At 39.6% G+C, this 24,337-nt stretch overlaps 2 protein-coding genes across 3 annotated transcripts in view; both read right to left on the reverse strand.

Annotated features, from left to right (window-relative positions):
* Positions 1 to 1,594: 1,594 nt before the first annotated feature.
* arl5a (ADP-ribosylation factor-like 5A) lies at positions 1,595 to 10,182 on the reverse strand. Its single transcript, XM_073474362.1, has 6 exons — positions 9,855 to 10,182; positions 4,732 to 4,792; positions 4,432 to 4,579; positions 3,813 to 3,896; positions 2,777 to 2,928; positions 1,595 to 2,246 (listed from the first exon to the last, which is right to left on the reverse strand). Exons 1-6 carry the CDS (start codon positions 9,898 to 9,900, stop codon positions 2,198 to 2,200), a joined length of 540 nt encoding a protein of 179 aa, XP_073330463.1. The 5' UTR covers positions 9,901 to 10,182; the 3' UTR covers positions 1,595 to 2,197.
* A 2,525-nt stretch (positions 10,183 to 12,707) lies between these two features.
* The window catches only part of cacnb4a (calcium channel, voltage-dependent, beta 4a subunit), a 40,795-nt gene continuing 29,165 nt past the window's right edge, over positions 12,708 to 24,337 (reverse strand). Inside the window, exons 3-14 of one of the 2 annotated variants that reach the window (XM_073473565.1) lie at positions 22,370 to 22,489; positions 21,119 to 21,241; positions 20,177 to 20,304; positions 19,674 to 19,753; positions 19,263 to 19,282; positions 18,237 to 18,317; positions 15,167 to 15,225; positions 14,973 to 15,082; positions 14,688 to 14,839; positions 14,243 to 14,338; positions 13,932 to 14,108; positions 12,708 to 12,971 (exon numbers count right to left, since the gene is read on the reverse strand). In XM_073473565.1, coding sequence (XP_073329666.1) covers positions 12,708 to 12,971; positions 13,932 to 14,108; positions 14,243 to 14,338; positions 14,688 to 14,839; positions 14,973 to 15,082; positions 15,167 to 15,225; positions 18,237 to 18,317; positions 19,263 to 19,282; positions 19,674 to 19,753; positions 20,177 to 20,304; positions 21,119 to 21,241; positions 22,370 to 22,489 — 1,410 coding nt within the window. Of the gene's footprint in view, positions 12,972 to 13,931; positions 14,109 to 14,242; positions 14,339 to 14,687; positions 14,840 to 14,972; positions 15,083 to 15,166; positions 15,226 to 18,236; positions 18,318 to 19,262; positions 19,283 to 19,673; positions 19,754 to 20,172; positions 20,305 to 21,118; positions 21,242 to 22,369; positions 22,490 to 24,337 lie in introns of both variants that reach the window. The other variant, XM_073473566.1, reaches the window with a different exon arrangement.

Raw genomic sequence — 24,337 nt, forward strand, 5'->3', positions numbered from 1 at the left:
GCAGGACAATTTGAAATGGTCTGGAAACCTTGGACGTCATGTGCATGGCCATTTTGATATTGCTGTTGGAGTATTTGCATGTCTTTTTTTCTTTATCTTTTTGTCTGTTTCCTGATGTATTCGAATAAGTGTTAAAAATGTTTCTTTTCCTCTAACTGAGGAAATCATGTCTACATATTGTTTTATTGCATAATTTAATCAATGTTAATTTTTTTTTTCCAATCTGTATGTGTGAAACATATAAAATCAATAAAACACTTTTTGGCAACAACAAGCAAACAGATTATGAGTTTACATTTTTTCGGTGAAACAGTGATGTACACCAAATAGTGATACTAGGTTATACATTTGCTCTGTTTCTGACCCTCCCAGAAACTCCTAATATTACCCCCACATGGTGCAAACGTGCTGAAAGAACATATTAATGTCAATCAGAAATTATCCAATAAAGCGTTAACATGGTTATTAGGCACTAATATTTTCTTATTTCATGTATTATCCCAGGTTTACACCGACCTTCTCAATCAGATTGAAAACTCCTTTCGATCTGCCCAGATCAGGCTAGTCTCTTCCAAGTGAGGTGGTTACATGAAGCCTTTTTATTCTTATTGACCCATTATTATGATTATTAGTGGAATATAAGGGTCCATAACCACAGCTAATAACATAGTTTACATATGCTTTCAAACATTTAGGCTACATGGTGGTATTTTTCTGATTGTCAGACAGAGCTTGCTAAACTGTCATTCACATGATCTTCACAAACTAAGATTTTACGAAAATATATAAGTGTTGGTTTTCATTAAACAAAGCTCCCTGAAGAGCTGTAGATTTGGCTGATAATTCTCTGTGGGCTCATGTGACCCTTTTTACATATACGATCCAGTCACACGATTCAAATAGAACTGGCTGCTCAAGCTTAAAAGTCATTTAAAGAATAATTCTAATCAAACGCATAGGGCCAATATTCAGTCTAGTAGTTATCAGAGTCAAAACAGCAGAAAGCACAGTAGTAACTCATGATGAAAGGATAATCACAATTCCATAGCATGTGAGGAAGCATGTGTCATAGTATAATTGTGGTTTATACAACATTAATAGCAAATTTAAGGATAATAGTAGAGGTGTTTGTGGACCATGACAACAGATCTGAGAAGTCAAATGACTCGAGCCTGTCAGCAGTGAAGGCACCATAAATGAATAGAAAAGTTTGGCTTTAGCTGAAATAGTCTGACTTAATTTGAACTTAATTTTTGACCTACAGTGCTGTTCTTACTCTTCTGCTGTTGTCTTCTTCTCTTATCCACTCACTGCTCACATTTTGGACCTGGTCTCTTCTTTTCTCACTGCTGTCTTACTCTCTGGCTCTCTCTTCTCTACTCCTGTGGCTGCTCATCATGCTCCCTGAAAAACATCAGGGACCATGAGCTCATGTGACACATTCTGCTCCCTAAAGGACTAAAAAAAGAATAACTGAAGTTACAAACATAAAACTCAGTTCAATCTTATCCCCAGAGAAAGGTAAATCAAACAGAAGAAAAGACTCAATCTAGTGAGTCACCTGAAAGAAACACTCATTCATGACACTTTGCAATTCACCTGAAACAGATAAAAACACTTTATTTCACTGATTATTCATAGAGACTGAAAGGAAGAGGGCATATTGTGATTTTACCCTCCTTTCTGCATGTTTCAGTCTCCATCAACCGTCATCGCTTGAACATTCTGCTGCAGGCACCACGTTAAAAGAAAATACTGGACTGTACACACAGGGGGGCAATAAAAACCACCACAGCCAGTCCGGCAATACTGCAAGGCCACCGTGGGCTAGACTCACACACAGCTGAAGAATAAGTCCAAGTACTGTTCATGTACTGTTCCATCAGACACTTTGCTGACCTCTGTGTTTTGCTGAAAGGAAAACCGTGCAGAAAATTCAGTTTAAATAATTTGAGTCTCTTATGTAGTCCAATGTCCTTCTGAAAAGGTCAAGTTTTTTTGTTCTGAGTTCACGTCTTTTGTAAAATAAATTATCACAGGAGATAATATAACGTCCTGGCAGCGGTCTGCCCACGTCAGCATCGCAGGAAAGAGGAGAGGGCCATCCATCAACCAACCTCACCCCCATCCTCATTTCAAGCTTGTGTTTGGAGGCAGAAACAACAAAGAGCAAGGGCGCACTCTTAATCAAAGATCATCATCTCACACGCAGCCGTGACATCATCCACTCAAGACCCTGGCACAACCTGGAGGTAAATGAGACATGTGGAGGGTTGTAGAGGAATGGGGATGTGGAAGAGAGAGGAATAGAAATGCAGATAGACAGCCATTAATACAAAAGATCATTAAGTATACTGTATAAGAACAAAATTGGAAAAATCACTTTTTTTTAAAAGCACAATTGTGTGAGTGCACACATATTTGCAGTGTAAGGGTGCAGCCACGCATATGCGAATGCAGGCGAATGTCCATTGCCTGTCGGTGCTAAATGTAGGCAAATGTATTTCATGCCTTTGTAATCCGTTTGTGGGGTCAACCACAGACACGTCTTTGCTATCGGTTGTGACTGTGACTTTGCCGGTCAAAGTTCACCCAATATGCACTCCTTGTGAAGCCAAGATGTAAATTTTCTTTGCCAGCGCAAGTGAATGTTTTATTTGCCTCTCTGCTAGCACTGAATAGAAGTGAACAGGAGGTGAACATTCACGTAGTTGATTTCGCCCATGTGTGACCATGCCCTCATTTAACAAGTAGCAGTACAAAATGCAGTTCTCACCCCTCCCCAGTGAGGGCGCAGCAGGCCTGGATGTGCCACTGGTGGTCTTTGACAGAGGTAAGCTGGAGGCTCTGAGAGATCTCGGCCACAGACATGCAACCTTTTACATCCTGCTTGTTGGCAAAGATCAACAGCCCTGCTTTCCTTAAATCCTGGAGAACAGATAAGAGACATCAAAAGAGGAGACTGTAAAGAAATGTAACATACTTCCAATAACACACATTATATACAAGGGGTACACAAAATCACACAAACTTTTCATGGAAAATTACTTTGGCTCATATTCACATAATTCAACAAATAGTTTCAGTTATAGATGAAAGATCTGAACTTAGTGTATTAACTAACGTTTTAATGTCTATTATCATAATTCTATTACTATTATTAAATTTTTGATGCTTTTCTCTAAACAATGTATTGTGTTTAAAGTGTTATATATAAAGCTGAGTGGAATTCTTCGTTGCTTGATCACATTAAAAATCTGAATCAGAATACATTAATATCTCAGATGTACTTGTTCATCAACTGGAGAGGTACAGGTAGTTTACATCCTGTGTTTGAATCCTTTGAAATTTGGCTACCTCTTTTTTATTTTAACATGACAGGCTGTGACTTTAACTTTGAAATAACAGAGTGTTCATTTTAAACACTGCTGCAAATGTGGGTCATATAAAATTGAATTTCATTAACCATTATTTGCATCTGCTGGGTTTTTATGTTTGTTTTTATGCAAATTGACAGTGCATTGCATACTGTATTTTGAAATAGTATTGGAGAATGTCCCCCTAAAAATGGTTTGAGGTTTGGGATATTTCATAGCTCTGTTCGTGATCTTACACTGTTTTGAAACTGCTTATCAGTGCGTAGTCACTTGTCCTCCAACACTTACATCAATCAAAGATAATTAACTGATGTATGGAAAATCTGCTGTTGTACTTTTGATATGAATTAGTGAAATAAACAATGGGTGTTTATATCAATATCTGCAAGAAAATTGTCTTGAAAGAATCCATCACTCATTTTTCATGATACTCACTTCATGTGCTAGCATTCTGTAAAGTTCATCTTTGGTCACAGAGATCCTTTCTCTGTCTGTGCTGTCCACCACCACAATGACAAACTACTCAGAAAAGATGAAGAGAAATAACAGACCGTTAATGAAAGAATACTATATCTCAGCCAGACTATAGGCACACTAGATTGCATTATTATGCCTTTCCTCTGCAGACATTCTCAACAATTTAGAAATTTGCTGTTGAAAAATCCGGCACAGTACCTGCAGAAGAAATTTCTTTGTGGTGAAAATTAAAAAAAACAAAAAAGTTTAAAAAGTCTGATAAAAAAACACAAAATGTACACAAAACAATTTGATGTAGATCCCTGTTTTTTGAGACCAAGATACATTTACAGTACAACTCTGGATGAACACTCCAGGTAATGGTGGCAATGTTTCTACAGTAAATTACATCAAACCTACCAAATCAATTATTGGCCAACCGAAACAATATGTCTGCAATAAAGGTAATATTGACCAATTTACTGGTCCGGACAATTTATTGGTTGAGCTCAAACAGTTTCACTTATTTTAGTTCAATGCCAATGAAAGCAAGATAGTTATTTCTGATTGGCAGTCAGCCAATATAACCTGCCATTACCTCTGTGTTTGTGTAGTAAGTATTCCACGATGACCTAAGGGACTCCTGGCCCCCAATGTCCCACATCAGGAAATGGGTGTTGTTGACCACAATCTCCTCCACGTTGCTCCCAATCGTAGGAGAGGTGTGTACCACCTCATTCATTGAACTGTAACATACAAAGTGTGAACAAAAACTTTAAATTAAAGGTTGAACATTCTTAACCTTATCCATTTATTACAGATATACAGTATATGGATGGAAGAAAACTGGGGCAACACATAAAGAAGCTTACATAAAGTGCTACGTTTGGATACTTACAACTGGTAAAGAATTGTAGTCTTGCCAGCATTGTCCAGGCCCACAATAATAACTTTGTGCTCTGAAAGGCAATGGAAACACTTACAATGAATTCACACAGCTAACAGTGACATCAATATGTGGGCTAGTGACTGACTGATGTATGACTCTTATGTAAAGTCAGCAGAGTAATCTGTTTAAAAGCTGTCTTTTGATGTGGATTCAAACAGCCCTTTTGTGCTCAGCGTTATCCTTCAGTAACAAATTGTGTAGCTTCACGCATCTAGCATAGCTGAGACATTGTGGTGCGGTGAACAGTGTACTTTCACAGCTACAGATGAGTTAGTGGGTGGTCTAAAGGAAGCTTGTACAATCACGCTGAACTAAGTAGCAGCTGTGGAGATGGCATACACATCTCTCCCTCGTTCACACATACAAAGGCTTTACCAATGAAAAAGACAACATGTGACAACTGTGATGAATTGCTATCTTGCTGTAATATACCAAAGTGACAAGACACTAGTAAGATGTCCTATAATATGTGCAAGGACATGATAAAGGTAGTGATGAGGGATCAAAGTGCTGGTTGCCTTTCTATAAATCTTTTACTACATAATACCCAGCTTCAAACACCAACAGTGCAAAAGGCTCTTGTCAAATCTACGGTGCCATTTTTCCTATCCTTTGACAACACAGAAGATTGTGTTACTAGTTATGGCCAAATGGATAATCAAGAGAAACTAGAGCATGACCGAAAGAGATCAAGCCTACATTCTGCCTTCACTATTCTGTACTTATACATGTTATACAGTATGGCTTAACAAATATATCTTTGGGTCTATGGAAAAGCCCAGCATCTCACAACAAACACACAAAAGGCATGCACACTAGGGATGCATTTGGTCTCCTGCTAATAAGAGCTAACAGGGCTCTAACTCTAAAACTGACTTTTCGGGTGGATTGTCTAAAACTCTATATCAAATGCAACTGTAAAGTTGTAGTTTTGATGAGTGGGTTTGTAAAGGGATTTCAAACTGATTTTTGGCAGTGTTTTAAGCCTCTAAATGGCATTTCACAGTGCATAGTCTTAGCCAAGGTCTAGGCTAAGAGTTGACCCTGGGATAATTTAGCCCCTTTTCACACATAAAAAGTTAATCCAGAGTTAACCTAAACCCAGGGCTGTACGAGTCACACTGCACTTTTACTAACAGTGGTTTGATGTCTGCTGGAACACAATAATGCAATAATTGTTTAGTTTACCCCTGTTTAGCCACGTGTTTAGTAGATTTCCAGGGGATAATCCCACAAACTCTGAGCTACCCCTCCTCCAAAGCGGGGGCCTCTTTCATAAAACAGACTTATAATCAATCTTGATCTCTGAGTAGTATAGTTGCACTGTGTGCACAACTCTCAGTTTTAGTATTTCATGACAAGACATGAGCACCGCACCACATGTGGAGACGAGTTAATCGGCTATCCCCAGTTCCTGCTAACTAGCTACATGCTGCTTATTCTCTCCACTTGACGGTACACCTGACAAATGCGGATTGGCTGTGATCACCGCTTCCAAAAAGTTATACTTTCTCTTTTGGTCCATGGCGATTCCTGACTATGCCCACAAGGCAGGTGCCATCAGTTGAAGTTTAATTGGGATTTATTAATTACAGGTGCATAAGGGATTCTTAGAACCTGCTTAAGCAAGATTTTTTTATGCTCAGCACCTTTTATGAATAGAATGTAAGCACCCCGATGGAAATTATCTTGAGAGTAAGTTCAAGTATGAATCTATGAACTTTTTTATAAATGAAGCCTCCGGGCCAGCAAGCTCTGGGTCAAATTTGGGATCAGCCCACTTTGGGATGTGCACAATTGTGTCAGTGTGAATGCTTTATTAGCCTGGATATAAGTGCAGTGTGAAACCACTCAAGTGTTTAATCTTGTCCAACCAGGCATACATTTTTCTCAAACCTATATATCCAACCACCTCACAACAGTGAAGTAAGTTTGATGGAGGTTTTGACCAAAAGGCCTTTTTACACAGAGACTGCGCATTATTGCTGCAAAGAAGGCGCGCCTTTTACGCTGCCTTTGTTTGTTCACACTGAACCAAGCAGCACTGGCTTAAAGCCGCTCCAGTGTGTCAATTCATACAGCATGCTGGCGTTGCGGAACCAAAAGAGGTGTGACTGTACACATCATAACTTTGAGATTTGTGTGTTGTTGTTTTTTTACGCGTATCCCTCGGTTTTCACCTGTTAACTACAACAACACAATAGTGGAAGGTGACAAAGACATGGTGAGTTAAAGTTTTTTGCTCTAAATCACGTCACATAATCACCACCACTCAACTGCGGGAGCCGTCAGGCAGACAGACGCTGTTTTACGGACAGAAATGTGACAAAGAGTCAGTAGGACAGACAGGATGACGAATGCTTTTCCACGTATGGATGTGGTATTTTTTTCCCTCATATAAGTTGCCAAAGACACTACCAGCTACCACATTACTGGTGTTTGGTCCTGTAACGTGGCTTTGTGGGTTGAAGTGTGGGACATTTCTCTTTTATTTGATGAGTGAAGGATCTGTTTAGTTGTCAGAATGTGAACACCATCAGACCGACACACCCCTGTTCTGCCTTTAAAACTCGTCTAAAGACCCATCTGTTTCTTTAGCCTTCTTTAATTGTGACGATAAAAACAAGCCTGAACAGACTCTTGTTTTTATTATTTATTTGTATTTTATTTACTCCACATAGTGTGAGTAAGGTTAAAAAATGATTCATAAGATGTGACCCATAATGTTCTTTCAGTAGATTGTAAATAAAAAGAGTGTTGGCCAACAAATGTACTCCTTTACTGACTCTAGTATTTCCATGTTAATAAAACACAATTTCATATTTTCTGCCTGGTAAAACTTACATAATGTACAAAACCACATACAGCTAGGTTGCAGCTGTTACAAGAAAAACTAACACCTCACAAAAGCTGAGGAAGTGAGAGTAGAGCAGAATTGCAGAAGATCAAAATGTGGGCCTTATCTATGCAACTCTACCATGTTGAACCTACACAAAGCAAAACAGCAGTGAAGTCAAGGACTAACGTCATTTCAGTAAAAACAGCTTTAGCAAACAAAACAGACTGCACACATAGACATAACACACAGCTTAGCTCTCAACACTGTCTTCAGTACTTGGGACAAAACATGTTGTCTCGAATAAAAAGGTCATGCAGGTGCCAAATAAGCTGCTTGCATACAGTCTAACTAAAGAACCTGTGAAAACCGTGTTAAAATGTGGCAGCACAGGCTGCATGGGCTTCCTCTCACAGTAAAAAGTAGGCCTGCAACTAATGAGTCTTTTCTTGGATGATTATTCTGCCAATTATTTTCTGTATCAATTGTTTGGTTTATAAAAATGTCTGGAAATAGTGAAAAATGTCTATCAAAATTAAAAATTCCTCACAACTGGGTGAAACTAGCAAGAAATTAGATTTTTTTTTTTGGTTTAAAAACAATTTAAAATTATAAGTATCAAAATTGATGCAGATTATTGTTTGTCCAACAACTAATTGATAAATAGGCTATCATAATAATTTAAATTGTAATCAAAAAAAAGATAACATTAGATAAACTGTAAACTCTAAATTGTCAATTCTGTAAGTTTGAATGTGTAAGTATACGTCTACAGGGTGTACCAACCCATACCCATCGTGACAGTCTGGATTTAGAAATTTAGAAATGATGTCCCGTTACGGCCGAGAAGTAACTCCAGTATGCGCTTAACTATATTTTATATCGTTATGCACCATACAAAACAGAGTCAAAACATTCATATAGTCTCCATAGGTTTTAGAAAATGGAGAAAAATTTGAATGCTTAAGAACAAGCGTAAGATCATGTGAAAGCCCTCAGCAAGTCTGTGTGACCATAATGTTGATTTTGCTCCTATTGCCTTAAAGCCTTTTAACATTAAACTGTATGGGAGTATGGATAACCACGTTTGTAATCACATGTCCTCCTCTCTGTGTGAATGAACTTCTGTTGTTCCACTGGGTTGAATCAATCAGATGGGGACAGCAATGCTAAGACTTCCTGAGACTTTGAAAGTGCAGCTGGGGCTAGATCCAGTGGTTACAATACAAGCCTTACAGCCTCCAGTGACATGATGGATGGAAGCAAAATGCAGCAGAGCTCAGAGATGACCGGAGAAAGGTGCTATCTGATGACAAGCTGGGCAATGATGGCAATGGTAAAATAAGCACAACTTTTGCTCATGTTTTCAGCAAGAAAGCAGCCAAAGAATGTCTTTCAGGCATGTTAAAGGAATCTAAATTCTGGGTAGACCCACAAATGACAATTATTTAGATTTTTGCTGAATTCATCAATTACATTTTTGATGAAAATATAATTGTTTACACTGCAAGTTGTCAGCAAATTGTGAAACATGCAGAAGTCACTGCCAGAAGAATTGGAAGTTGTGAAGGATATATTAATGGACCTAGTTTACAGACAGCTTACGTGCAATTTATTCAAATCATGAGCAAATAAAAGTGAAAATTTGGCCACCCTGCACTCCTGACGGTACACTGTTAAGGTGTGACTACAGTGGCAGTACAAAGTCAACGTGATTCAAGTCATTCATTGATCCTTTCTGCTGATGTGGCTGACTTCTGTGTGCTCTGCTGGTGTAGCCATCTCCACTCATAATACCGGGCTGATCGCTGGACCATGCGTCGCGACTCTTGTTACAGAGGTTTCGCAACGACTGTTTACTGATTCAGGATCCTTATCCAAGGATCGACTTGGTTTCCCCTAACCATCACTCAAGCCCCAGAGAGCATAAATAATCTAACACTAGGTTAACGCAGAAACGGTGAGCAGAGTTGGCAGAATACGACATTTTTCACCAGTCGACACAATAACAATGTTATTTACGCGGGTTAGTGCAGTGGTAAAACGTATATACATATAACGTTAAGGAACGACAATATGGGAGCAGAATAAGAGTTATAAACACTCGTGTAAAAATAAACTGTTTCCATGAACGGACCAGACCTGTCTTTCAAAGTGGGCCTTCTCTGACCACTGAGCCCATTTAGCTCCCATGTCTTCGACAGTTTCATGATAAATGTCACAGTACCATTCTTACCTTGGTGATTAAAAAGCCTCCATAGCTTTGTGAATAGTATTCCCATGGCTGACGATTAGGTATTTGATGCCGAATCCGCTGTAACTTAGCTAGCTAGCGTTGATGCTATTCAGTGCTATCAACTTTACCTAGCTAGCTAGCTAGCTTACTACATAGACGAAGAACTGTCAAAGCTTTTAAGTACAACCGCCATAGCTGTACGAATTAACCCCAATTATGTCTCTCCCATAGGTTGTTAATTTAAGTCGTGGCGGTTCATGTATTGACGAAAACAAAAACAAAACGATAGCCACTGTGGCTAGCTGGAAGATATCAGCTGGCTGTTGAGAGGTGCGCTGCGCTAGTTAGCTGTCAATCCTGCGCATGCGTAGTTGCGCTGTCCAGTTGGTACAAATTATAAAACAAAACAGAGTGAAAAGGACAAATTACAGCTGATATAATAAAAATAATACTGATATTACTACCAATACTACTACTACTACTACTACTACTACTACTAATAATAATAATAATAATAATAATAATAATAATAATAATAGCAATGATAATAATAATTAGTAGGCTAATAATGATAAAACAGAAAATCAGAATAAACAAATTTACATAGAATAATCATACTGTCATAATCTTCCTATAAACTCGTAATTGACTACAGCACATGCTGACTGAATTTTGTATATTATATATATATTATATTTATCGATTAAATTGAACTGAAATGATAAGTCATTCAAACGATGAGTTGACCTACACAAAAATACTTGAAACAATTTTGCTAATAGATGATAAATACAATGATATTCATTAAAATGATAATCAATCAAAATCAGATAACTAAGTTTTTTTTTTTGCAAAAATGCTAAAAATTCAAACAGGAATATTAGATGGTTTCCTCTATGATACTAAATGGATTATTTGGTACTAGATTTATTGAGATACTACACTCTATTTTAAGAGTTAAAAATATAAAGACACATGAAGAAATAAAGACAGAGAACAGGTGTGTGTATGTTTTTGGACAAAAACCAGTGCCATCCAACAGCATTAGGGCAGTTTATTTCATTACAATTGTAAAATGACAGTGCACACAAACTTCAAATCAATGCATCATTCTCTCACAGGCAGTATTCAAATCTTTTAAATTGTTGCTCCAGAGATTTGAAACAACACCAATAAAAGCTACTGTATATGGCAGATAAGAACAGAAGTGTCCTTGTCGTTCTTCCTTTTCCAGAGTCTCTGAAACATGACGAGATTTCTGGCCTATTAGTTGGGAAAAAAATGACTTGAGACTTTCAACAAATATTAAATTACAAGATACAAGGGTGTGTCATTAAAAGATGATATATGAATCCTGTATCAACTGGCAGCATACAAGTGAATTCATCTGATTAATAAAAATACAGGGAACTGCTCTACATTTCCAAGAAAGTAGCACATAAAACTAAAGACATTGTGACAGATACAGCGCAGTTCCGTCTGAGTGCTTTCAGATGCTTCCCTCATAAGGAGTTTTTAATGAAACATAAATTAAAGACAATGAAAAAGCTAAAGCTGAAAATATGGTAATTGCTACTCAATGAAATTGTGTCAATATTATTTTATTTTATAAAACCTTAAATAATAAAAATGAGGTGGAGCAAACGTTTTTAATTAGATGTTGGAAGGCCTATTCAGGGCTTAGAACGAAGAAGACATGAATGGAATGGGATTTAATGTACTGAAAGTGAAACCTTAAATAAATGAAGCTTTCTTTTCTTCAATTATTTTGCCTGTATTTACATATGGAAGTCCTCAGTGTAAGTCACTCATTAATATCCTATTCTATTAATTCCAAATGATGTCTTGCCCGACACATGACAGACAACAGCAGTTGATAAATGCATGGCATATGAAAAACATGCTGGCATGAGCACTCTAGTGACTCCTGTCCTGGAAGTGTTCCCTCCTTATATAAATAGCTTTTTTCTAACAACTACATCATAGAATCTCTTAACAATCTAACACAATGCTCAGAATCGAATCCCCATCAGATGGGTAAGAACATGAACGCTACATCTGTCAGCACACTTCTAGGTCTAAATGACCTCTCGTTCCTGAGGTTTGGAGCTTTAAAATGTTGTAATATCTGCATGATTTTTATATTTCTGTCTGAATATGGTTAATGACAAAAGTGGCATTAAGAAATAACAAAGAGGGGGGCTACTGTATGAACCCTGAAAAGAAGACCACAACACCAACCATGTCACCTCAGAAACAAAACTCTGGATTTGGGAACAGGCTTCCACAGGGTTTATTACACTCACATCGAGGACAGTGGCATACAAACTTGAGGAGCATTAAAGATGCATTATACTCTGCTTCTACCAGCTCCTGGACACGTGCAAACAGGTTCTGTGCTGATCATCACCACTGGATGCTCATGCTATCTGGCTTGTGGCAGGTAGTGACCTGTAGTTACAGTCCTACCTGCATGCTACAGTAACAGCTGAGATGGCGGGGAGGGTCCAGAAGAGCCTACGTCGCACACTATCACCTGCTAGTATACTTCACTCAGATCAGGTCCAGCTTTAGCTTTCCCTTAAAACATAACTTTTCTGCTCTTGTGCTACTTTCCTATCCAGTCCCTTCCCTTGTTCACACAATAGCAAGAGCAGGATTCTGAATTATTTAGGTTCAAATGCTCATTTGGCAGGAGCCAAGGCCAAAGGGAAAATGAGGTACTACACATTGATACGAGGTTGTTACAGTCCAAATGAGTGTAGTAGTTTCATCATGTTACAGCAACTCTTAAGTCCGTGGTGGTTGGTTAGAGAAAGACGAGCCTTCACTTTGATTACAGCAGGCCACCGCTCAAAGCCGGTGCCTGGAGTCCTGGCTGTAGCCTCCTGGGGATCCTCGGTTGCGATGAGGCTTGTAAGAATCCTGGTAGGGGTCCTGGTAGTCCTCCTCCACCAGAGGCGAGTGGTCCCGGCTGTGCTGTGAGCCAGAGGACAGACGGTTGCGATTTTTCCTTGCCCGTTCGTTATGGTAGTTCTCGTCGGCAGGCATCAGGCTGCGACGTTCGACTGGTGAATGGTCTGTTGTTGTGTGGTTGCTGTTGCGGTTTCTTTGGGCCTGTTGGAGAGAGAAAATACTCATTCTGTACAGTGTTTTACCTTTTTTTAATGTCAAAAATGACATGATACAAACAAATACAAAAAGTATTCATTTTATATTCATAAGAAGACGTCCTAGAGCTCTGCCCGAAATATGATGCAGGTTTCAAAGGTGATTGTAAAATGCTTTCAGTTTCCTCATAGCTGTCAATGAGGAAACTGAGTCTGGTTAGTATCACACTTCCACAGAGGTTCAGAAACAACATAGTTCTGCTTTTACATCCTTTGTTACGCTACCTTGGGTAGAGTCTTGAGGACAGCAGTAGCATGGCACATTATTGTGCCATGATCTGACAAACTGAAAGGTCCCATATTATGCTTCAGGTTCATATACTTTTATTTTGGGTGTCTACTCGAAAAATAGTTACATGCTGCAGCACCTCTATTCACCCACTGTCTGAACACTAGGTATTAGAGCCTGTCTCTATAAAGGGGCTCTGTGTAACAATTCATAGTAATTTACATGGATTCAACACTTTTGATGGATTTCTTTGTGAAGGACTCGGGTCACATTTTCCACAGCCGTCCAAAGGATGTGACTTTATGTACGTTCTCGAGTGCCTCGTCTCAGTGCCTCTCTCCGCTCTGCTAACAGAGAGCAACAGTAGCTAATGTAAGTTTAGAACTGGAGTCTGCTAACAAAAGTGCAGTCTACTCTGATTGAAATTATCTATCTAATCTATATAAGCTATTTTTTCCCAGCAGTGAAAATGGTTAACCATTAGAAACCATTGTTATTGACTGAATTCAAGACATCCTCTACTGCTGAACTCAAGGACATCATTAACGTAACTGCAAACAGTTACAACTTTAAAGACTGCAGCAGAGTGTTGCTCAAAAGATTTGAGTATGAGTATAAACTCCAAAGAAAGAGAATAGAAGACAACTTCTATTTTTTTCCTCTACTTGACAAGTTCACCTGAATGGCAGCAGGATACGGGGAGAGAGCTGTGGAGCCCAGATTGCGTCCCAGCAGGGGGTTGAGTGGCGTGCTAAGTGAAGTGTGTGTAGCACGCCAGTATGCCTCCAAGTATTCTGCCAGGTGTTCACACGCATCCTCCAGCTGGTTCTCATCCAGAATAATATCAAACATCTCCTGGGGTGGGAAAGGAAGAGAGGAGAGGAGAGTGTAGCTGCTGCTGCTGCTGCATATGGATTTCTTTTCACCATTAGGGTGAAATAGTTATTGCTTGTCTAGATTAATTAAAAGTATTTTTGAAGTTGACTCACAGAAGGACACTGTGCTAGTTTTTCCGCTGCAACAAGCTGCACATTCAGGTGTTTGCTTTGAGATTTTCCTCTCGATTTGATCAGCCGCTGGAGGACCTGTGGGAAGCACATATACAGGAGAAAAATATCTCCAATTATGGAATAAACATCATCTACAGAAGGTTAAGGGCTGGCGAGTGTAAAAGAAATGCCCTCTGCCTCACTGCCTGGATGAGTTTCCTCATATTTCAGGAAATTAAACTAAAACTGTTTCTGTGATTCTGTTTGACATATCATATCACACAAGTTTTTTTTTCCTTCTCCATCACCTCTTAATAATGTTAATCCTCAAAAGATACCAACTGCAGTTTTAAGAGTGTACAGTATCCTGCTAGGAGTGGGCAGCAAATGTGAAAATCAACAGTTTTATTGGATGCCTCTCTACTATCTACACCTTCAATCTTACCTTAGGTGAGGACACTTTAACGTGGACGATAATGGGTGCTAATGAGGTCTTGATGAGCTGTGCTGGATGGTTAATGGTGTCTGCATCCAATATTACCAGCTGTAGAGACCTGGCCAGCTCAAAGATCCTTTCTATTTCACTCTGGACCTCGGCTACAAGACGACAACAACATATAGCAGAACAGCTCTGAGCAAGAAGAATTATGATGATCATTACCAAACATTCCCAGTGTCAACACCTACAAGACATGCACATCATTGAGTGAAACAGTTCCTGTAGCTTTACCAAGGCTGGAGCGGGTGTTGGATCTCTCAATGATGGCCCTCTTACTGGGGTTGTTTAGTACTGACCTCTTGGCCAACGATATGTCAGCTGTTACCCTTGTGATGGATATCCTGAAACAGCAGAAAACACACATCATACAGAGCAAACTGGCAGCAGGATGATGCACTGTACGCTGCATCGCTTCGACTGCTTACCTCCCGTCAAACCTGTGCTTCAGGAAGTCAAACAGCGCCTTCTGCATCATGTCTGTCACCTTCATGGATGAATCAGTGGAAAGCACAAGATGAAAAGGGAAGAGGAAGAAGGAGAAAATCAGATCATTTAAGAAAGATTAGGGAAGGAGAGAACATAGTATCAGGCCTACAACACCATCACCCCTGCACATTAACTGAATATTCTACAGCGAGGCAAACAAGTGGAAGTGGACCGTTGATATTCATTCTGATGGCGTCCATTCAGGCTGCTGCTGAGCCAGGTCTGTGAATTACACACTTGACTGAGCGATTTTGTCCACAGGCTCTTTCCTCTGGGCTCTCTGCTGAACCACCGTGGGCCACATTAAATAAAGTGATTAACACCTACAATGAAAAGTGTCACAAAGACCAATGTACATGTGATAAAATTGGGTCGATCACAAAGTGCAGCCGTAAATATAGCTTTTACTGATGAATATGAATGCCAGGTCGAGGCCTGAAATTGAAACAGATATTCGAGAAGAAGTAAGTCTGCTGGGAACGTCGTCCTCAGGGGGACACAGTCATCATATTAGTCTGAGGTGTTTGACTCATGGCAATGAATACACACTGAATCAAAACAGGCGAAGATTTGTTTGGCCGCGCCAGTTGTCACTCTGATTTGTTTAAATGACAGTGACAGTGACAGAGGGTTGACAGGGGCTGCCTGTCATTTCATCTGAAACATGGAGCAGTTGTCAGATTGTATTTAGTGCTGTTAACATGTACAATGACTTTGTGGATCAATTTTCCGACTGTACAATGGTGGAAAGTTGTAGATTTACTCAATGTACTTGTACTTTACTTGACAGTTTCTATTTTAAGCAACTTTTAACTTCCACAACATTCATTTGAAAGTTATAGTTACATGGAGGTGCATTGTTAAGATTAAATTGCCCAACATATAAATCAGCTATTACAGTAGCTAGAACAGCTCAACCAGCTGCAACAATGAGATGCTGCAGTATTAGGGTTGAGCAAGTATTCAGTACTCAGCTGAAACAAGTATCTAGTACAGATAATGTACTAGTATGAGTATCATTTTGATCCTTCTGATGACCATCTTTGTGCGTCTGGCCCACTTCCAGTTCAAGTACAAACCACACAGTACAGATACGGACACAGATCATTTAGTTGGTTGAACAGAGAGATACTGATGATGCAGTATTTGCTCATCTTTAAACAGTATCAATAGCTCCATTCAGCTACAAGAGGATTAGTTTTACCTTGAGTATATTTTTCTCACATTGCTTTTGTACTATTACTTAAAGGTTAAATATATGCGATTCAGAACATTACTATAGTAGCAAATAGCTATTTTCTTTGTAAAGATACAGTGCAGTGATGCCATCTTGAGCAGAGAACGACACCATACTCCCTGTGTGTGTGGTGTGATCTGGGCCTCTTTGTTCTTTGTGTTAGTAGCTGGGACAGCTAGTGAATGTTGGTGCATGTGAGTCTCGTAAGCAACATCTTCGGATGCCACTTTCTTTTTTCCAACTTTATTAATGAAAAAGAATCAATACGTAAGAATTTTAATTAACTTAAATAATCAACAGATGGTGAACAAACAACAGTTCTGACTTATATTAAAGATGGCTATGTACTGTGTTGTAGACATATCTTCTGAAGTTAGCATGCTAACCAGTTAGCCGTAGCCCATCCTGTCTCATAATACCACTTTGTACCTTGACAGGCAATAGTCTGATAGTAACGCTCAGGCAGAATTAGCTAACTGAGCTGAGCAAACTAGCCAACAGCAGCTATGGCTAGCAGCAGTTAGCGGTTACCCTGGTTATACTGCCCCCATTTGCTTGGAGTACGAATTCGACAGGTGGCCAATTCTTACATATTACACCTTTAAGTGAACAACACACACATTTGTTTTGGTCAGAGATGTTGGTGCCCTGCTGTGATATCTAGTGGCAGTGAATGTTGTATAAGTTTTTTAATGCATAGCTTTTACCTGTAAGGAAGTATTGGTGGTATTGCTATTTTTTACTGAAGCAAAGGATCTGAATACTTATTCCACCACTACAACTGTAGCACCTGTCACACAAGCTTCACACTATGCATTCTGTTATGAAGCACCCTGTAATGAATAAAAGTAACTACATCCTCACTCAGTGCACTTGGGAGAAAGAATAGCACGGCTAACAAAAAAATATTGTACATCATGAGCTTTTTTCTGCTACTGATTCATCAGAAGGGAACAATAAACCAAAAAGTGTCTGATGTGACTGAAAGCTAAAATCTCTTTTTCTTATGGAAACATTAAATGCCTTTCAGTCACTCATCCTATTCCAAAACCTCAGTGCAGTACATTATTCTCTGTTTCTAATTTCAAACCATGCTCCACTTTTTCAGACTGATGCAGTTTACCCAGAGGGTTGTTGCCATGGCAACACCAGAATGGGAGGCGAAGACTGTGACTCCATGACAACTGACTCCCACCTCCCACCACCTCCTTGGCCTCCTTTATTGTTTGCCCTGTGGTTCCAGTGGTAACTGTAAATCAATGAGCAGTTTCACTTTTAATGCTGTGTCTCTGGGAATTTTTACTTGAGAGGGAATGAGGAGGACCTGCGACCTGCAACATGAGGTATAAACCATCTTGGCCCATAAGGGATGCATAGTCACTCTGAGAAAAGAAGTGGCATGGCAGTTATCTCAGCTAAATCAGTGCTGAATTAAGAATTTAATTGTCACATGTGTTAACACTACAAAGTGTATTTTAATAAACTGGAGTGTTGGTCTTTTTCCCATCAATTGTCACTCGTTTTCAACATGCTAGCAATCTTTGTATTGAGGTTTCACTGTAAAAATGCACTTCTTACCCTCACACAGTAAGAAAGAAAATATATTTATGAACTATGAACTATATATAATTGCACTACCTAGAATATTGGGTATCTATATTATTATTTATGCAACACAGCTGACTAAGTAATGTCAGGATTAAGAGATTTCCGTTGTTGGCTGTGAGAAAGCGGCTGACTCAGGATGCTGCAGGAGCAGCAGTGCGTCCTACCTCGTAACCTTTCAGGGACGGTCCCACCAGGACAACCGGCCTCATGGAGGGAACCACGTCATACGGAGGGATGTGCTCAGCCTGGAGGGGTCAGCAACACACACACATACAGTCAAGATTAAATATGTGCAAGTGTTTCTTTGAGGAAAGCAAGCATTTTTCAACACAATACATTGTAAAAAATGAAGTGATGCTTTAATGCAGCGCTCCATTTCCACATAAATAAAAAGTTTGCATGATTCTCAATTAACGATAAAAAATAAGATGATGACTTGAAGAATGAATAGTCTGCAGAGTAGAATCTGAATCAGATGAAGCTACCAATTAATCTAATATAACCCGCTGTCTTTGACTGGACTAAAAATACAGAGGCTAGTTCTAAATGATATAACACTCTGCTAATCTATGTCTACAGAGGACTCACATGAAATTAACTTTATCGAGTAATGCAGTGTCACCAGACTACAGGGCAGCTTTTTCCCTCAACTCATCCTCCGCCCTCCAACGTAAAAATATGGTTCTTTTTCTGGAGTAGCATAAATTGACTACAACGTGCATTTCACTGTGCAACCCTGCCTTGTACAATGGCGTATAAAAGAACCTTGTACTTTGAAGAATCTGTTCAAGCTGATTTTGTTCGGGTTTGTTAGTGACATTAAGCTACTGTATAGTCTTTTGACTATTTTTTTTTATTCAGTATAATTATCATGAGAATGACATGTTAAAGAAAGCCACAACTGTGCTCTAAATTTTAATTCAAAACGCTGTTTAAAAGAGTAGTCAATAGTTTGAGTAATTCAGGCGACACTTACATTTATACCTCACTAGCTACATTCATTCACATTATTCATATCATATCACATGTAAAAGGTGTTTGTTTACTATTAACAATGTGAGTAATTGTTTCAAAAGATAAAGGTGGGCAGAGTTTATTTTTTATTTTTATTTACATAGACCTAATTTTATTTTTCACCTATTGTATAAAAAAGCAGATAAATAAATTAATATGTAAATAGCCTTACTCACCACTTTCTGCTTCTGCTTTCCTGAAAAGGAATGGAAAAGTCAGATAAATAAGTGCATACTGGACTGAGACTATAATAATATACTAATATAGACTATATCACCTGATTACAGAAAAGTTGGTACGCTGTGTAAAACATGAATAAAAACAAAATGCAGTGTTTTGCAAATCCTTGAATACAGTACAAAGACAAGTTACTGAATGTTCAAACTGATAAACTTTGTTCTGTGTAAATATTCACTTATTCTGAATTTGATGCCTGCAACAATCAGGGTTGTATGTGTGAAATTATATCAGACATTATAAAGCATCATAATGTGACAGGACCTGAATAAATAATTCCACTGTTATACAGACACAAATACAGAGCAGAAAACAAGAAACCCATTCCCTCTGTGAATGGGACGACCAACCTGCAGAGTTGGGGTTTGGCTTGAATGTGCCCGACACCATCTCTCCAAGACTGGAGGATGAATTCCCACTCGACTTACCGCTACAACAATAACAGCAAATAGAGAGAGTGTGTTAATGTGAAATCCAGCAAGCAGACAGGTCTTTTTTCTCTCAGTGTTGCAACGGAGGAAAGATGAAGGCACTCAGCAGCTCTAATCGCCTCGATGGCTGAAACACATCTCCCCATCTGATGGAAAATTCTGCGGTGGCCACCATCCAGGCGCACCTCTGAGACGTTGGACCACACAACACAGCTTGGCTTTCATCCACCTCACTTCCTCCCTATCTGCAAGCTCAACTGCCAGGCTCAACTCATCCCTGAAGTGGCTCTCTCCTCAACACATCCCCAAACCCTCCAACTCTCTTTATCCCATTTGATACATGTGTCTTCGTTACAATATCTGTAGCTGCTTATTCTTCCACCTCCTGCACCTTTACATCCCGGTCCTCCTTCTTAACCCACCCATGGAAGCGTCCTCTCTTCTGTTCCTGCTGGAGTCTGATGTTTTCCAGTTTCAGAGGGCTCGGGATGAAGCCGATGTCGCAGCCTTCTTTCACCAGACGGCCGATCCACCAGTCATTGTTGAACTTCTGTAGATTGGAGATAGAAAATAGACAGAAAACCTCAGGGTTTCACATTACTGTGTAACTGTGTTACTGTGTCTGTACCACCAGACTACAGAGCAGCTTCACTCCTCAGACTGTATGGGACTCCTCAACTTCTCCTCAACACTCCACTCTATGAAGTAGTTGGTCTGTTTTTCTGTGATGTAACATAAAGAGACTCAAACTTAGTTTTGTTTTGCAACCCTGGTGTTGTACACATAATAAATAATGAACCTTCACCCATTGAACCCTTGAACCAAAAAACTTTTCTTGGACACTTCTTCAGTTTTCCCCAATATAGGCTCGGTCATGCTCAAGTCTACTCTGTCACCACAGTCGCTCCCCCCAATGCTCTGGCAAACCAAACATTGCTGGTTGATGTAAAGCACATTACTACTGATGTGAAAGCATGAGAAAGTCCCCACAGACACCAGAATAAAAAAACTATAGTGTAATTTTGAATACAGAGGCTTATAATTCCATTACAGCAGAGCAAACTCCATCTGCTGAAGAAAATAATGTGATATGATCAAAAGCTCGTAACAGCTACCAGCCTTGCTGGTGACACTGTTTTCTCAAGACAGGCTGTGTTTCTAGAGTTCGGTTGTAGCCAGTTTTTGTCAGGTTTGTTTAAACGGATTGCTCACATTTTACAATCTAATTAGTACATTAGTAGAATAGAGAACTATGCACAGTAAAAAATCACGCCGGCTCATGTGATATATGAAGCACATGGAGTGGACTGAATTCAGTCCTTCACTCAGTGCCACAGGTTTACTGGGTAGTGTCTGAATCTCACCTCTTTGATGTGGAGGAAGTCCTTGGCATCAAAGGAGACGCCAGTCCCGGCCACAGGAACGTCTTCATCCAGAGCACCACAGTAGCTGACATTGGTCCTCACAGCAAAGGCCACTGCTTTAGTCTGTAAGACAGCAGGGAGAAAAGAGTCATCACAGCGATGGGTGGCAACATGAATATAGAATAGGGATGGGTGATATGGACCAAATCTTTATTTTCATATAATGATTGTTTTTTTGTGGAAATTTTTTGTGGAATAACTTTTTACAGATACCAGAGAGGGTTTCTCCTCCTCTCTCCTCAGCAGAGAGTCATTACAGCACCAATGTGCTCATCAAGCTCCAGCATCACCTACAGCGATTAGTAAGCGCTGCTGTAGAGATGATATTTCAGACCTCCTGATGAAGGTGGCTGCACAAGACAGCAGCAGTGGTGATCAAACCACATCCACAGCCACAGCAGGACAAGATCTCACTCAAGGGCCTAAAAGTCTGAATAATCTATAAAGATGGCTCCTTCAAACACATCAGTCTCATACATTATTCTTATTCCTAACCTTTAATCCTTTTCATCTTACTCTACTGTAAACTACAGGGCTGTTATGATTGATGGAATTGATGATGTGTATCTTGTCTTTAATTTGACTAACTTTATTTTTTAACCATTATTTATCTGTTCAATCAATAAATCACAGGTGAAATAGTGTCTTTTCTGTGGTTTAAACGCTGCATCACAGTTAAGTATTCAATAGCACCGCAGCAAGCTTTCATCATCATTATTGTTCTCACTTGTTTTATGTCCCATGGTAGTTATTGTATGTGATGTGAGGGTTTGGTTTGTGTGAATTCACCAAACTGAATTACTATAAAAATTACTGTGAAAAATTCAGTAAAGTATAGAATCTTTGAATCCTTGATCCTGAGGGGAAAACAACCAGAACCAAACTAATGTGTAAAATGTTTGGTTTTAGCTATTGAAAAGCTACTGAACTCCACTGTCTTAAATCAAAATCAGAATATTGTTATCACATCACAATGTTTATGTAGGAATAAATCCCTCCATGCCCTTGCCCACCAGTATCTAAGACCTCCTCCACCCCCTCTTCCCCATCCCAGGAGCAGTGAAGTGAGTGAAACTTAACCATGTGTCTTCTGTTCGTGAGCTGACATAACATGTGTGTCATGTGAGATATAATACAGTACAGTATGTATCTCGGCATGTTGTCCTGTAAATAGTTCCTAGTGAAACTGACCTTTGCCCTCTCGAGCTGGACAGTGGCCTGCTGCTCCCTCTCCTGCCGGCCGCCCTCCTTCTCCTCCTCCAGGGACACATCCGAGTCAGATGGTCGGCTTGTGTAGGAATCAGCTGAGCCCTGGAGAACAACAGAAGATGGGAATAACACATTACTAGGATAGATGGAAGTACCAGTATTGGTGAAGTAACTACAGGGCGACTACTTTATCTATGTGATACAGATCATCATTGACATGCAAGTGGCTAAATCCAATAACAACTGTAATGTGTACTTTGATATGTCCTATTCAAGACATTTGAATGCAAAACAGTGCAAATAGATGCAGGACATAATGAGAGCGTGTTGCTTAAAACCACAGGGACTGAGCAAATAAATGGGAGTGGGATGTTACAGACACCCGTGTGTGTGTGTGTGTGTGTGTGTGGCAGCTGTGTCACATGACTGTTTGTTTCCTCTCCATACAGGATCAAAGGCTGACAGATTAAAGATGATGAAGTGACTGGGAGGGAGGGTTCAGGAAGATGTTTTTATTTTTCAGAGGTACAATCAGAAGCACCAAGGACAGACACAATACTCACAATACAAACAAACACCTATTTGTGTTGTGACCAAGGTAATTTGAGCGAATATGGACACGAACTTATAAATTATACACTCCCTTTTGTCTGCAATCTACGAGAAGAAGTCCACGTACAAATGCGGTGTTGCACTGACCTCTATGGGTTCTGTTGCACCTCTGACAACACCTGATATCACAGGAACAGAGCTTACAACATGTTCTAATGAAAATATCTAACACGTTTTGTTATAGTAAGTGCTCCTTGGCTTGATTATCTGAAAGTCTACTGAAGGGATAAACACCATTCTTCCAAATAGTAAATTAACAATGGAGGTGTAGAGTGTCATCTCCCATAGGTGCTCAGCTGGGAAGAGGTCTGGTGACTGTGAAGACCATAATGCTTGAGTGCAGTGATCATTACCTCTAGTGGAAAAGTGGAAACTAGTTATTCCAGGAGAATGTCACCCATCTTTATATCATGTGAAAATGTTTTTGTTTGGATATTTCCAGTCCTTCGAATCAGAATGTAGAGATTATTTAAGTTATTTAAATACTATTTATCATTATTCATCATTATACATTACTATTATTATCTTATCAGATTAGACTGATTGTGTGTACTGTACATTATGTATCTGAGTATTCATCTGGAATTCCTCTGGGCGGCTTGACCCAACCCCCGCCGCCATCAGTTGGCCTCAGGCTGGAGATCAGTCTCATACCATCACTATCAATGGAGTCATCTCCTTCCTTCACTAACTCACCCACTCCCTCACGCCTTGTCCTTATTAGCTACAAGTCAAAGGCTGCTGGGTAAAAGGAGCAGTAAAAACGCCCACCCACTCCTTTCAGGCAGAGAGAGAGAGAGAGAGAGAGAGAGAGAGAGAGAGAACTAAAGAGACAGCAAGATTATGACGGACTAGCTGAGGAAAATGTGCAAACATAAACAGAAGCAACAGTGGGTGCACAGAGACTCCAGCGTCACATGTGAGCCTGCAGTGAGGGGTGGGCACTGCTGAAGATGCTATTTCAGACCTCCTGACGAAGACATCAACAGGGATGATCACACTACATCCACAGCACGCAGCAGGTGCAGATCTCAATCCAAGGACACCGTGCTTAAAGATGTACAAAGATGGCTCCTTGGTGCTGAGCTTTGTTCTTTTATATTCTACAATATACCTTCTTCTCTTCCTATATCTTATCTCTCTGGTACAGACTGCAGGGTTGATGTATTAGACTGAAACAATTCTATTAAGGGTACCTATTCTAATGGCATATTATACCATTGTATTGATCTATACTGATGTTGAGCTACTTAGTCAAAAGGAAAATTTGCTAAAACAGTAGCTCAGTGAATGTATCTGCATGTCACCTGCTCCTGAGCGTGAAATGAAAAGCACACA

This window comes from Pagrus major, chromosome 9 (assembly GCF_040436345.1).
Source record: "Pagrus major chromosome 9, Pma_NU_1.0".
Classification (NCBI taxonomy): Eukaryota; Metazoa; Chordata; class Actinopteri; order Spariformes; family Sparidae; genus Pagrus; species Pagrus major.

Coding starts and splice junctions, on each gene's coding strand:
- arl5a (XM_073474362.1), bottom strand. CDS start 9,900: ATGGGAATACTATTCACAAAGCTATGGAGGCTTTTTAATCACCAAG. Junction 2,929..3,812: donor ACAGAATGCTAGCACATGAA/GTGAGTATCATG, acceptor TCTGTTCTCCAG/GATTTAAGGAAAGCAGGGCT. Junction 2,247..2,776: donor TGCGCCCTCACTGGGGAGGG/GTGAGAACTGCA, acceptor ATTTACCTCCAG/GTTGTGCCAGGGTCTTGAGT.